General features: G+C 47.6%; 1 protein-coding gene across 5 annotated transcripts in view; it reads left to right on the forward strand.

Annotated features, from left to right (window-relative positions):
* MYBL1 (MYB proto-oncogene like 1) overlaps positions 1-13,442 on the forward strand; it is a 242,921-nt gene that overhangs the window by 99,418 nt on the left and 130,061 nt on the right. For all 5 annotated transcript variants that reach the window (XM_033934279.1, XM_033934277.1, XM_033934278.1 and 2 more), the window contains one exon: positions 9,396-9,579. In XM_033934279.1, the coding sequence (XP_033790170.1) occupies positions 9,396-9,579 (184 nt within the window). The remainder of the gene's footprint in view (positions 1-9,395; positions 9,580-13,442) is intronic.

Genomic DNA, 13,442 nt, shown 5'->3' on the forward strand with positions numbered 1-13,442 from the left:
AAACGAATGGCACGTAACTCAAGCCTGTTGGTCGACCACATCCTCAGAGGGTGTCCAACTCCCCAGAATCAGACGACAGTTGCAATGGGCTCCCCAGCCCACAAGACTGGCATCTTTTGTTATAACCACCCAGGAAGCAATCCACAAAGGTATGCCCTTGGAGATGGGCTGAGAATGAAGCCACCAATCCATGCTGGTTTGAGCCTCTAGTGTCTAGAGCAGACACTTCTGTAATGTGGCTGCCTATGGAATCTAGCATGGAACTAATGCATGCTGAAGAGGACACATATAGGCATCCGCTCAAAACACCACATCTATTGTGGCCGTCATGGACTCTAGGGCTCTAAGATAGGGACGGAGCTGACTTGACAAGAAATCTGATAATAGTTTCTTTCTGCATGTCTCTGATAGATAAATTTGGCCGGCAGCTGTGTCCAACAAGACTCCCAGGTGCTCCGGGGATTGAGTCGGCATCAAATTTTCTTTCGGTAATATATAATACAATCCAACCCAGGTCCTCCAGGACTTGAATCATCTTATCCACTGTGTGCTAACCCTCTGACAAGCAGCTCTGATCCGTCCAGCATCCAGGTAGGAAAGCACATGCAGTCCTATCATGTCCAAGTGAGCTGCTACCACAACCATTACCTTGGTGAAGGTGCGAGGAGCGTCGCCAGGCCAAAATCTAGCGCTGAAAATTGAGAATGATTTTCCAGAACATGAAATCTGAAAGAAAGTCTGTTGGCTGGGAAAATAGGGATATGCAAGTAGGCCTTTAAGATCTAGAAAGTCTATGACAGAGCAAACGGTCTCCATCTATGGCTACCCAGCTCTCCTCCTATCTCGAGAGATTCTCCATTCTTCACCCCTACCAACATGGCTTCAGACCCTGCTTTAGCACTGAATCCCTCCTAGTTTCCCTAATTTCAAAGGTACAACAACTACACTCACATAACAAATTCGCTGTCCTACTACAATTCGATCTTTCCGCTGCTTTTGATGTCGTCCATCACGACATACTACTTTACCAACTTTCCGAGATTGGAATCGACTCCACCGTCCTAATGTGGTTCTCAAACTTCCTCCCGTTCCTACACCGTCAACACAAATGGCACCATGTCCACTCCTTGGACTCCATCTTGCGGTGTCCCTCAAGGATCACCCCTTTCCCCTATTCTCTTTAACATCTACATGTCCTCCCTGAAACTCTTTCAACTATCCCCCCTGGAAACAATCTACACTTATGCAGATGACATCCTTGTCCTCCTTGAGACTGACCAGAACCTCACCAACCTCCACGAAAACATTACAGCTTGCATAATGAGACTCCGTGCCTGGTCCCTCTCGGTACAGATGAAACTAAATGAATCTAAAACAAAACTACTCTGGCTCGGCCCAAAATTCGAACACCTGCCCACACTTTTCACACTACCCACAGGCGATACACTACAGCTCGAGTTCTCATGCAAGGTCCTTGGTATCACTATCGATTCCTCTCTCTCCCTCAATGACCACCTCATCTCCTTGGCAAAATCATGCTTTTTCAGCCTTCACATGCTGAGGAAAGCTAGATCCTACTTCAGCCAACAACACTTTGCCATCCTTGTCCAATCCATCATCCTCTCCAAACTAGATTACTGCAACGCCATCTACTTAAATCTATCAAAAAAAAGTATTCTAAGACTCCAGCTAATCCAGAATACTGCAGCCAAACTGATCTTCTCAAAACGCAAGTCTGACCATGCCTCCCCACTCCTTGCCAAACTTCATTGGCTCCCAATAATCTCCAGAATCCATTTCAAATGTTCCTGCCTGGCTTTCAAAATCATTCACGGAATCCTGCCTCCTCTTATCCCACTGTCTTTCAACTCCTCCAGTCCCGACTCCTCCAGAACTGCCCAAAGGCTTAAACTAGCCTTCCCCTCTCCACGCGGCATCCACTATTCAGGCAAACTGGGAAAATCCCTTCTCTTCAAAATCACAGGTCTTTGGAACGACCTCACCACCCCGCTGCTCCCTTCAGTTATTCCGCAAACAACTGAAAACCTGGCTTTTCAGCAAATTGTAGCTCTATCCTTCCCCCCTTTCTCTCCCCCCCTTCTACACATAAGTTCATGTAATCCTTTTTCTTCTTCTCTACCCACTATTTTAAGTTCTTGTAAACCGTGTCGAGCTCCATTCTCATGGAGATGATGCGGTATATAAACTTAAGGATTAGATTAGATTAGATTAAATATCAAATAACCTTCTCACAGTGGCTTACACTTTGATCGCCTTTTCTGGGCACCCTGCAGGATAGTCCACAAGCCAATCTATTAAGAGGCCTGGCTCTGAAATGCCAAGAAACTGCTCCCGATATGAAGAGGGACCTCACTCGGTCTGGCGTCAGTGTGCTTTTTTGGTGGATGGAGCAGTATGGGAAGCGGAGACCTGGTTATACCTGGATCTGGAAAACCTCGGACTGCAGCCCTGGGAGAATCTCTGTGACGTGGCATTGTAATAATGTCGAGAGCATCTGGAACTCCGCCCTTGACTCCACCCCCATAATAATACTAATTAATGCAATTTCTTCCATCCATTTTTTTTATACACACAATATAATCTTATTAATACATAATGGTAACCACAAAAAACAAAACAAAACACAAAACACACTGTATGCAGAGAAAATGTTAATTATTTATATTTGGATTTTTTTCAAAGATGTCAAGGCAGATGACTTTAAAATATGCAATGTCACCTCAGTAACAACTATAGAAAAATAGACATATATAGTGCAAAATATAGACAGCAGATATAAATTCTCAAAACTGATACATTTTGATCACTAAATTGAAAATAAAATTATTTTTCCTATCTTTGTTGTCTGGTGAATTCATGAGTCTCTGATTGCACTTCCTTCTGACTGTTCTTTCTTTCTTTTCTTTCCTTCTTTTTATTTCTTTCTTTCCTTCCTTCCTTCTTTCCTTCAGACTTAGACTGCATTCTGGCAAACTGGAAACCCAAACTTTTTCCTGTGCACGTTGTTAATCCCCATGAAAGCGGGGGCTTCATTCTCTCACACTCGGCCACAAAGGACTGGACTTCTAACCCCTCCCCCACTTGTTTTTTACTGTAGCGGTAAATGCATCTGGCGATGGGAAGAAAAGTCTTGCACTGTGCTATGAATTAGTTATTGCATACTGGGCTCACTGCCTTCCAGCTTTGTCCCACCCCTTTCCTCCTCTCCCCCAAAGCTGCGCTGAAGTCTGCCTGTCCCCCCCCAAGCCGACCCACCGCCACCTACCTGCTCCATTTAATTACCTCTCACTGCTGCCGCAATTCTGATGTCGGGGGAAGGCTTGTGGGCCGGCAGTGTGCAACGCTGCATGCGCCTGGCCCTTCCCTTCCTGGAGTTATGGCGGGGGAGGCGGTAATTAAATGGAGTGGACGGTGGTCAGCCTGCGTACCCCCTAGGGTATGCGTACCGCAGGTTGAGAAACTCTGCTCTACATCACATAGCAAGGCTTTGTAGTTACTGATGCAATCTCTGCATTTGGTAGATTGTGGGAGACTTCTACATGGTGTACAAAGAAACTATACTCATTTCACTCATGGACAACAAATATATACAAGAATTGATGGTATCTAGGCTCAGAGAAATTTACGAGATACAGTAAAGAGAGCTGAAATAGAATCTATCCAAATATCTGATCATGCCCCTGTCTGGAATGCTTGTACGGGGAGTGCCCTTAGGGGGGGTGGGGCCCATTTTTGGAGGTTGAATGAAACTTTGTTGAGTGCTCCCTTTGTAGTGGAGAATGTGCACTCTATTATTGCCACTTTTCTTCAGGATAATGATGACGGGGCTGTCACTGATGGCGTCCTCTGGGATGCTCTGAAAGCTGTGGTATGAGGCATCTTAAAAGGGGTGCGAGACTGAAGAGGCAAAGGGCAGGGATCTTTAACTTTACAGGAGCAACAATTTCTTCTGGAGTGGCTTCATAAGAGGAACCAGAATTTCCACGATTTTATTCAGCTTCAGTAGGTGTGGTCAGAATTACATTTGCTTCAAATGGAGGAGCTTGATTTTATACGGGCTAAACTTAAACGGAACATATATGAATACAGTAATAAATCTAGTTCTGTATTGACCAGATATGGTAGCCCGAAGATCAGCATTGAAGAGGCATTCCCAGCATGAGGCAGTGATTTCTCTGATTCCATCTACTATTGGAGAGCTGAGGCAGGCTTCAGCACATTTTCAGCACAGGTCACAGTGAGTAAAGGTTGTTGCAGCCTGTGAAGTGAATCAGAAGAGGTTGAAAATCAAACTTATGAAGGTTTCTGCGTGTTCCCCTGTGTTCTTCCACCTGAAAAATTCTAAAATTGCCATTTTTGCACTTTGATGTGAAAAATATTGCGATTTTGGTGCAAATTTCTTAGCGATGACCATCTTGGATTTTTAGTGATTTTTTTTTTTTTCCCTAAAGCTCCCTGCTTCTTCAAAACTTCAGTTTTTGCCTCAAAACTTGGGATGGAATCCTTGGGCTCTCCTAATGTGAATTCTTGTCAGGATTACGCAAATTTAGTGCCTCGAGAGCGTCCTTGCACAGCCGGGACAGGCGGCAGCGCCAAGCTTAGCCTCTCCCATGATTAAGCAGGTGACAAAATGCTCAGCTAGCCTGGTGAGGTAACCTTCTTTATTTTCAGGGCTTGGCATAGCTGCTAGTTCCGTGTGCCTGGCTGCGGATCCCCTGCAGCTTAAGAAATGCAAAGTTAAGTCATCAAAGGATTACTCTACGCCCGAGGAGTGGGAGGCTTTTTCAGAATTTATGAAAAACATTTGTTGACTGAGTTTCAAAGTCTGTGTTCTTACCCTGCGCAGTTCTGCTCCATCTCCGATGCTTCTCTCAGTGGCATTGCTTCTATAGGCATATGCTCATCTCAGTCAGCTGCTGTTCTTGTGCTGCCTGATCCTAACCTGGGAATCCTTATGATGATGACCAGCTTGCTGACCCCTTATTTACAAGCACAGTGCTTCCTGGAACAGGGGCCCAGGGACTTTGTGCTGGATCTGCGGATCCCTCTGGGGTTTTGGAACCTGGGGACGATTTCACGGTTCTGTGTTTGTCTATAGTTTTGCTGGATCTTATTTCGGAGTCTTTGCAGGAGTTGAATTTAGTCACTCCACCGGCTCCGTCCATTCAGTCTGCTACCTTCCCTTGGCACCCTGATGTGAGCGTTCTAATCTCAGAGCAGTATGACTCTCCAGAAGGTGCTCTTAAGATGGTAAGAGCCATGTCTCGCTTGTATCCTCTGGCACAGGAGTGCCAGCATCTTCTGGGTCAACCTAGGGTGGATTCTTTGGCTGTGCAGATGACTAAGTGCACCTTTCTTCCTAGTGAAGGTGCTTAAATATATGCAGGACTGCTGTGTGGATTTGGTTCTCTGGAGACTCTTTGATACAGCTTCTTTAGGCATAAAGGCTGCTTCAGTGGCGTCCTTTGTCACATGCGCTTGTCTCTCTCTTGGCTGTGAACACTGGAGAGTGAGGTAGTGGACCTTCCTCCTTAATTTGCTTTGGCTGGGTCAGATTATGTTGCTGATGCATTGTGTGACCTTATGCAGATTTTGGCAAAAATGTCAGCGTACTCCAATTCTGCCCACAGGATTCCACTTTTAAGGCCACTTTGGCTAGACTTCCCTGTAAGGGACAGTTTTTGTTTGACAAGGGCCTGGACAACCTCATGAATTCTGTGATAGCAGACCAGGACCTCTAGAGGATCTGGTCACTCTAATTTTCATGTCTCCTGGCGATCCTGTCTGTATGCGAGTGTCATATCGCAGAGATTTTCCCAGGGCAATGGTATGCTAGTTGCAGGTGATCCCAGCACTCCGCCTCCCATTCTGCGCTTTCTGCCAAACAGGCATAATGACACAAGGCTGGGAGATGCCCTTCTACAGATAGGGGCAGATTCTTGTCATTCCTGCCCACCTGGGTTCCTATTTCATCTGACTCCATTTCTGCCTGCAGGATACTCTGGATCAGGCTGGTGATTCCATTTCCAAGGCTACTTTGGCTAGACTGCTCTTTAAGGAGCAGTTATTGTTTGACAAAGGTCTGGACGACCTCATGGATTCTGTGATGGACCGTCACCCTAAGGCTCTAAATTTTGTGGCTTCCGGCAATCCCAACCGTATACAAATGCCACGTCACAGAGATTTTCACATAGCTGTCGACGGTATATAAGTGCTACACTGCAGAGATTTTCCCAAGGCTCCTGGTAATGGTATGCTGGCTACAAGTGATCCCAGCCCTCCACTTCCCATTCTGTGCTCTCTGCCAAAAAAAGCACAATAACGCCAGACCAAGGGATGCTCCTCTACTGATAAGGGCAGGCTTTCTGCATTTCTTCCCAGCTCGACTCGTGTTACATCCTACCAGTGTGTCTTGGACATTATTCTGTCGGGCTACATGATGGAATTTGTTCTGTCTCTCCCGCAGGTTACCTGGACAAGACGCTTAAGGGTCAAGCCACTGTTCAATGCTTGCTGGATATTCAAGCTATAGAACCGGTGCCTCCCGAACTCTTTAGCTCAGGCAGATACTCTATAAACTTTATCGTGCCAAAGAAAGGCTCTGAAGATTGAAGGCCTGTTCTGGATCTTCAGCATGTGAATGTGGCTCTCAAAGTTCCATACTTTCGCATGGAGATGGTGATGGTATATTCGGTCATTGCAGCAGTAGCCCCTTGAGAGTTCCTTACTTCTCCAGATCTTACAGAATCTTACTTGCACATTCCGATATTTCCAGCCTACTGCAATACTTGCGGTTTCATGTTTTGGAACATCATTACCAGTTCTCAGTTCTGCCATTTGGACTGGCAACTGCTCCCCGTACCTTCACCAAGGTGATGGTGGTCGTGGCAGCATACTTACAGAAAATGGGTCTGCAGGTACACCCTTACTTGGACGACTAGCTGATCAAGTTGGTTGAGGAATGATGCATGGTAGATCTGGTGATCCAGGTGCTAGAGGGACCTGGGCTGGATTGTGAACTACAGAAAGAGCCATCTGATGCCCACGCAGTCTTTCAAATATTTGGGTGTTCTCTTTGACACTGCTGCGGGCTGGTACACCGTCAATAGCGCAAAGGACATTGGCTTGCCGACAATCCCGCCCCCACATTTGCGCGCAGGACCAAATGCACGCCGCCCTATTGCCATACCTTCAGGGCAAAATTGTAAGTGGATTGGGGGAGGTTTGCGGCAATGGTATGTGTCGGCATCCCCCCTGATCGTAGTGGGGGGGGGGTTCTCTCCCACCCCCCCACCCCTGAGAATGGAAAAGTGAAAGTTTGGAGTTCCTGCGAGGAGAGCGCGAGTTGTAAGTGTAGTGGGGGATCCCCCCACGCACACCCTCAACGAGAGTGGAAGTGCATTGGGGGGGTTTCCCCCCAAACCTCCCTCAGAGTGCAATATGGAAGGCAATAGGGCGCCAAGCATTTGTCCTGCGCGCATTTGACAGGTCACCCTATGGGCCACATCTATTTTACAGAAGCACGCAGCCAGAAACTGTGTGCCCAGATTTCTTCCTGTCTGTAACAGCTGGTTCCTTTGGTGTGGGATTTTCTTCAGGTCCTGCGGTTCATGGCTGCCATGTTGGATGTGGTTCCTTTGGCAAGGACGCACATGCGTCCTCTCCAGCACGCCTTACTCTCTCACTTGCCTCTGCACAGGGATGCTTTATGGACTTGTCTTATCTGAACTCTAGAGACTCGGGCCAGCATGGCTTGGTGGCTTCTCTTGCAGTCACTCCTCAAGAGAATTCTGCTGCGGATTGCCTACTGGATTGTGGTAATGACAGATACCAGTCTTCAGGCTGGAGAGCCCACTGCAATCATTGTCCCATTCAGGGGTGTTGGATACCCTTTCTGAGGAAATGGTCAATCAACCGGTTGGATCTGAGAGTCATTTGGCTGACTCTGATGCAGTTGAGGAATATTCTGGAGGGCCAAACGGTCAGGGTCTTCTCCGACAATATGATGGCAGTAGCTTATGGCAATCACCAGAGAGGGACCAAGAGCACCCCTTTGGCTCAGGAAGCCCGCCTTCTTTTTCTATGGGCAGAATGCCACCTTCAGGCGCTATCAGCATCACATGTGGCGGGAGTCAACAGTATTCAAGCTGACTTCCTCAGCAGACAGACTTTGGATCCGGGCGAGTGAGCATTGTCCTCAGCAGCTTTCCGAACCATAGTGTGGCTCTGGAGTCAGCCCTGCTTCAATCTCATGGCCACGGCAAAGATAAGAAAGTGGATTGTTTCTTCAGTCAAAGATCCAAACCCAGAAGTGATGTTCTTGATTCTCTAGTGCAGTCAAGGACTCAGGAGCTCCTCCTGAATGTCTTTCTTCCTTGGCCCATGGTAGACCAGGTCATTCGGTGGATCGCATTCTATCTGGGCCATCATTCTAGTTGCTCCAGATTGACCTAGCAGACTGTGGTATGCAGATCTGATTCGTCTTTGCAAGCTCCAGATTGACCAAGCAGACCGTGGTATGCAGATCTGATTCGTCTTTGCAAGGATCGCCATCTTTGACTGAGCGCCCATCCAGACTTGAGTCACTTTGCTCTTACGGCATGCTCTTGAGCACGCAGCCTTTGAACACAAGGGCTATTCTGATGTGGTTATTGACACTCTTCTCAAGTCTAAGAAGTCGTCTACAGTGTTTACTTATGTTAAGGTGTGGAAGGCTTTCCAACATTGGTGCGCTCAGGACAAGGTGGACCTTTATTCGGCTCCGATGTCAGTGATTCTCGCTGGTCTTGATAAAGGCCTCACTGTATCGTCTCTTTTGGTCCAGGTATCCGGGCTCTTTTGTTTTAGAGACTGGGATTGTCGTTCCTCTTTGGCATCTCATTCTGATGTTGCTAGATTTCTGAAGTGGGGGCTCTTTGCATCAGACTGTCGGTTAAGCCGCCATTTCCTTCCTGGGTCTTCAACCTTTTGAGTATATACAGCATGTTAGTTAGTATACAATAAAGTGAATGCTATATTTTTGACTTCCACAATTGCTTGCATATACAAAAAAACCTGTACTTGTTGAAATGCCAGTTGCTGTAAAAGGTTTTGGAAAATTTTACTTTTTTCCCCCAAACTCTGGGAGGGTAAATGTTAATAAAGCAGTCATCGATTAACTTTACATTCAATGATACAATAGCATAGATAGCACCTCTTGGCCTACCCAAGCTTTCTAGTTTCTCCATCTCATGTTACCTTGAATCTTGCTTAATCTTCAATAACTCCTTTTTAACTTTGAAAATGGTCTTGGAAATGTAAATAGCATGTACATTTTTGTAGTTTAAAACAAATGTGTTATGTTTGTTTTCAATTTCTTTCTATTTTTATACTAGGACTGATAATTCAATCAAAAATCACTGGAATTCCACAATGAGGAGAAAAGTAGAGCAGGAGGGGTACTTACAAGATGCACCCAAGTCTGATCGGTCAGCTTCATCCAAACTTCAGCACAAAGCTTATACTACTGTGGACCATTTGCAAACACAGAATCAGTTTTTCATACCTGTTCAAGCCCATGTAATTGGAAAATTTTATTTTAATATTTATCCATGTGTGAGAAAAAGCTGATCTTTTATTTTTAAGTAAATACAGTAGAGTGTAGAATTAAGATATACCATCTAAAAGGATAGAAAAATAGCCTAATGGTTAGAACAGTGTGGTGAGAACCAGTGGTGGTAGGGTTCAAATCCTGTTGATGCTTCTCATAACTGTAGGCAAATCATTCAAACCTCTCTTGTCTTGCATAGCTATGGGTCTCATTTGCTAACTTGTGTTAATGTGACTTAATACAAGTTAAATAATGCATGCTTCCACTATTTTCGGTGGGCTTATTTAATAACTATGCACTTAATTCAAATTGACACCAGAGCCAGATTAAGACATGGTGCCCCTCCCCCAGACTGAATGCTGGTTCTGAAAAATTTGGGGAGGAAAAGGTCATTAATTATAAAATAAATATTATTACAAATATTTATTTTCTGAGAGAACTATCATCTCTAGGATTATACTTGTAAAATCTTTCATCCTCTTTGCTCTTTCATATTCTTCAATAATTTCATTACAGTTAAGTTGCTGAACAATATCTATTTCCATGCACAAAAGGGATACCGTATTTTCACGCATATAACGCGCGCGTTATACGCGTTTTTACCTACCGCGCATACCCCTCGCGCGTTATATGCGTGAGCGCGGTATACAAAAGTTTTAAAACATAGTTCCCACCCCGCCCGACGCCCGATTTCACCCCCCCCAGCAGGACCGCTCGCACCCCCACCCCGAACGACCGCTCGCACGCGCTCCCACCCGCACCCGCATCCACGATCGGAGCAAGAGGGAGCCCAAGCCCTCTTGCCCGGCCGACTCCCCGACGTCCGATACATCCCCCCCCCCCCGGCAGGACCGCTCGCACCCCCACCCCGAACGACCGCTCGCACGCGCTCCCACCCGCACCCGCATCCACGATCGGAGCAAGAGGGAGCCCAAGCCCTCTTGCCCGGCCGACTCCCCGACGTCCGATACATCCCCCCCCCCGGCAGGACCACTCGCACCCCCACCCCGAACGACCGCTCGCACGCGCTCCCACCCGCACCCGCATCCACGATCGGAGCAAGAGGGAGCCCAAGCCCTCTTGCCCGGCCGACTCCCCGACGTCCGATACATCCCCCCCCCCCCGGCAGGACCACTCGCACCCCCACCCCGAAGGACCGCCGACTTCCCGACAATATCGGGCCAGAAGGGAGCCCAAACCCTCCTGGCCACGGCGACCCCCTAACCCCACCCCGCACTACATTACGGGCAGGAGGGATCCCAGGCCCTCCTGCCCTCGACGCAAACCCCCCCCCCCCCCCAACGACCGCCCCCCCCAAGAACCTCCGACCGCTCCCCCAGCCGACCCGCGACCCCCCTGGCGACCCCCACGACCCCCCCACCCCCCTTCCCCGTACCTTTGGTAGTTGGCCGGACAGACGGGAGCCAAACCCGCCTGTCCGGCAGGCAGCCAACGAAGGAATGAGGCCGGATTGGCCCATCCATCCTAAAGCTCCGCCTACTGGTGGGGCCTAAGGCGCGTGGGTCAATCAGAATAGGCCCTGGAGCCTTAGGTCCCATCTGGGGGCGCGGCCTGAGGCACATGGTCGGGTTGGGCCCATGTGCCTCAGGCCGCGCCCCCAGGTGGGACCTAAGGCTCCAGGGCCTATTCTGATTGGCCCACGCGCCTTAGGCCCCACCAGTAGGCGGAGCTTTAGGATGGATGGGCCAATCCGGCCTCATTCCTTCGTTGGCTGCCTGCCGGACAGGCGGGTTTAGCTCCCGTCTGTCCGGCCAACTACCAAAGGTACGGGGAAGGGGGGTGGGGGGGTCGTGGGGGTCGCCAGGGGGGTCGCGGGTCGGCTGGGGGAGCGGTCGGAGGTTCTTGGGGGGGGCGGTCATTGGGGGGGGAGGGGGGTTTGCGTCGAGGGCAGGAGGGCCTGGGATCCCTCCTGCCCGTAATGTAGTGCGGGGTGGGGTTAGGGGGTCGCCGTGGCCAGGAGGGTTTGGGCTCCCTTCTGGCCCAACTACCAAAGATACGGGGAAGGGGGGTGGGGGGGTCGTGGGGGTCGCCAGGGGGGGTCGCGGGTCGGCTGGGGGGGCGGTCGGAGGTTCTTGGGGGGGGCAGTCGTTGGGGGGAGGGGGGTTTGCGTCGAGGGCAGGAGGGCCTGGGATCCCTCCTGCCCGTAATGTAGTGCGGGGTGGGGTTAAGGGGTCGCCGTGGCCAGGAGGATTTGGGCTCCCTCCTGGCCCGATATTGTTGGGGAGTCGGCGGTCCTTCGGGGGGGGGGAGGGATGTATCGGACGTCGGGGGGGGGGCATCAGGCTTTCAGGATGGGGCAGACCTTCAAGGGGGGACAGTGCACGGAAGTCAGGGGGGGTGAACGGAGAGTCGGAAAGTCAGGGCGGGCGAAAGGAGCGTCGGGCAGCATGCGCGGTATACCCGTGAGCGCGGTATACCAAAGTTTTTGTACATATCATCGTGATTTCTGCGCGCTATACCCGTGTGCGCGTTTTATACGGGTGCGCGTTATTTGCGTGAAAATACGGTAATGTATTGAGTCTTTTTTGGATCATTGTTGTACATTGAGGATTTTTGAGTCTCTTTAGGGATGAAAATGGGCATTCTGTTGTGCAGTTTGTAACCATTAAAATTGAGAAAATGTAAGTCATCAAGATAAGCCTCCATGTACTTTTCATCAGATAATTCTGTATTGTGTAAGATGGAAAATCTATTTGAAAGTTGTTCATACACTTCTGCCCTTATTTTCATGCAAGATTCAAGTGTGTCAATGGTATAATAAGTGGTTATTTGAAATTCATCCCTTGCACACAGTAAAAATTCTGGAGCACTTCCGTCATTTGCTTGTATTTTTCAAATTCTTCTGCAACTGACCTGCTTTGAAAATCAGTATTTGTGAGTGTTTTCAAATTTTTCAAAGCCTCCCCTTAAATTGTACAGATACTGTACTCTGTTAATGACTGGTAAAAATCTGCACATGTCTTTAATTTACTTCAGATTCTTGGAGAGCTTAACTTTGGGGAAAATACTTCAAACTCTAGTGTTTGCATTTTGTTGGCAGTATTTTCTGCTTCTCTTTTGGTATCTCTTTTTTGCATCTGGCCTTCAGCAATATTTTTAAGGCATCCAATATCTGAGTGTAGATTCCAGAATTGCACTCATTGCCACTACACGCGCTTCCCTATGTATATTAGAAAGACATTTTAATACTTGATCATTGCCTAAATGTGTTTTAAGTAATGCCTATAGGTGAGTAGAAGTGGCAAAAAATGAGTAGAATAAATGACCAGTAGAAAAAAAACCTATTGCTTCCAGACAACAATCTACTACACTAGGTTCCACAAGATTAAGTGAATATGCAGCACATGGTATGAAAATAGCATATTAATTACTTTTTAAAATTTTCTGTTGCACACCTTCATAACATCCTGACATGTTGGCAGCATTGTAGTAGAACTGGCTCCTGCACTTTGAAAAACGAACTTTGCAAACTTCACATAAATAGTGAAGCACTTGATTTGTAATTTCTTCAGCAGTATGTCTTTTCAAGTTAATAAATGTGATAAATTGTTCATCAGGTTTTCCATCTTTTGGAGACATGTATCTTAAAACAACGCTTTGCTAATCTGTACGAGAAAGATCAGGAGTAGAATATATGGACAAACTGAAATATAGAGAACAACTTCATTGAAATTAGTTGATTGAACTTTGTCACTTATTAAATTTAGTAATTCTTCAAGTTAAAAAGTGATAAATTGCCAGGACCGGATGGTAAACATCCCAGGGTACTAAAAGAACTCAGCAATGAAATTGTCTGTAGAACCAATGTGGC

The sequence above is a fragment of the Geotrypetes seraphini genome, chromosome 2 (genome assembly GCF_902459505.1).
Source record: "Geotrypetes seraphini chromosome 2, aGeoSer1.1, whole genome shotgun sequence".
Taxonomy (NCBI): domain Eukaryota; kingdom Metazoa; phylum Chordata; class Amphibia; order Gymnophiona; family Dermophiidae; genus Geotrypetes; species Geotrypetes seraphini.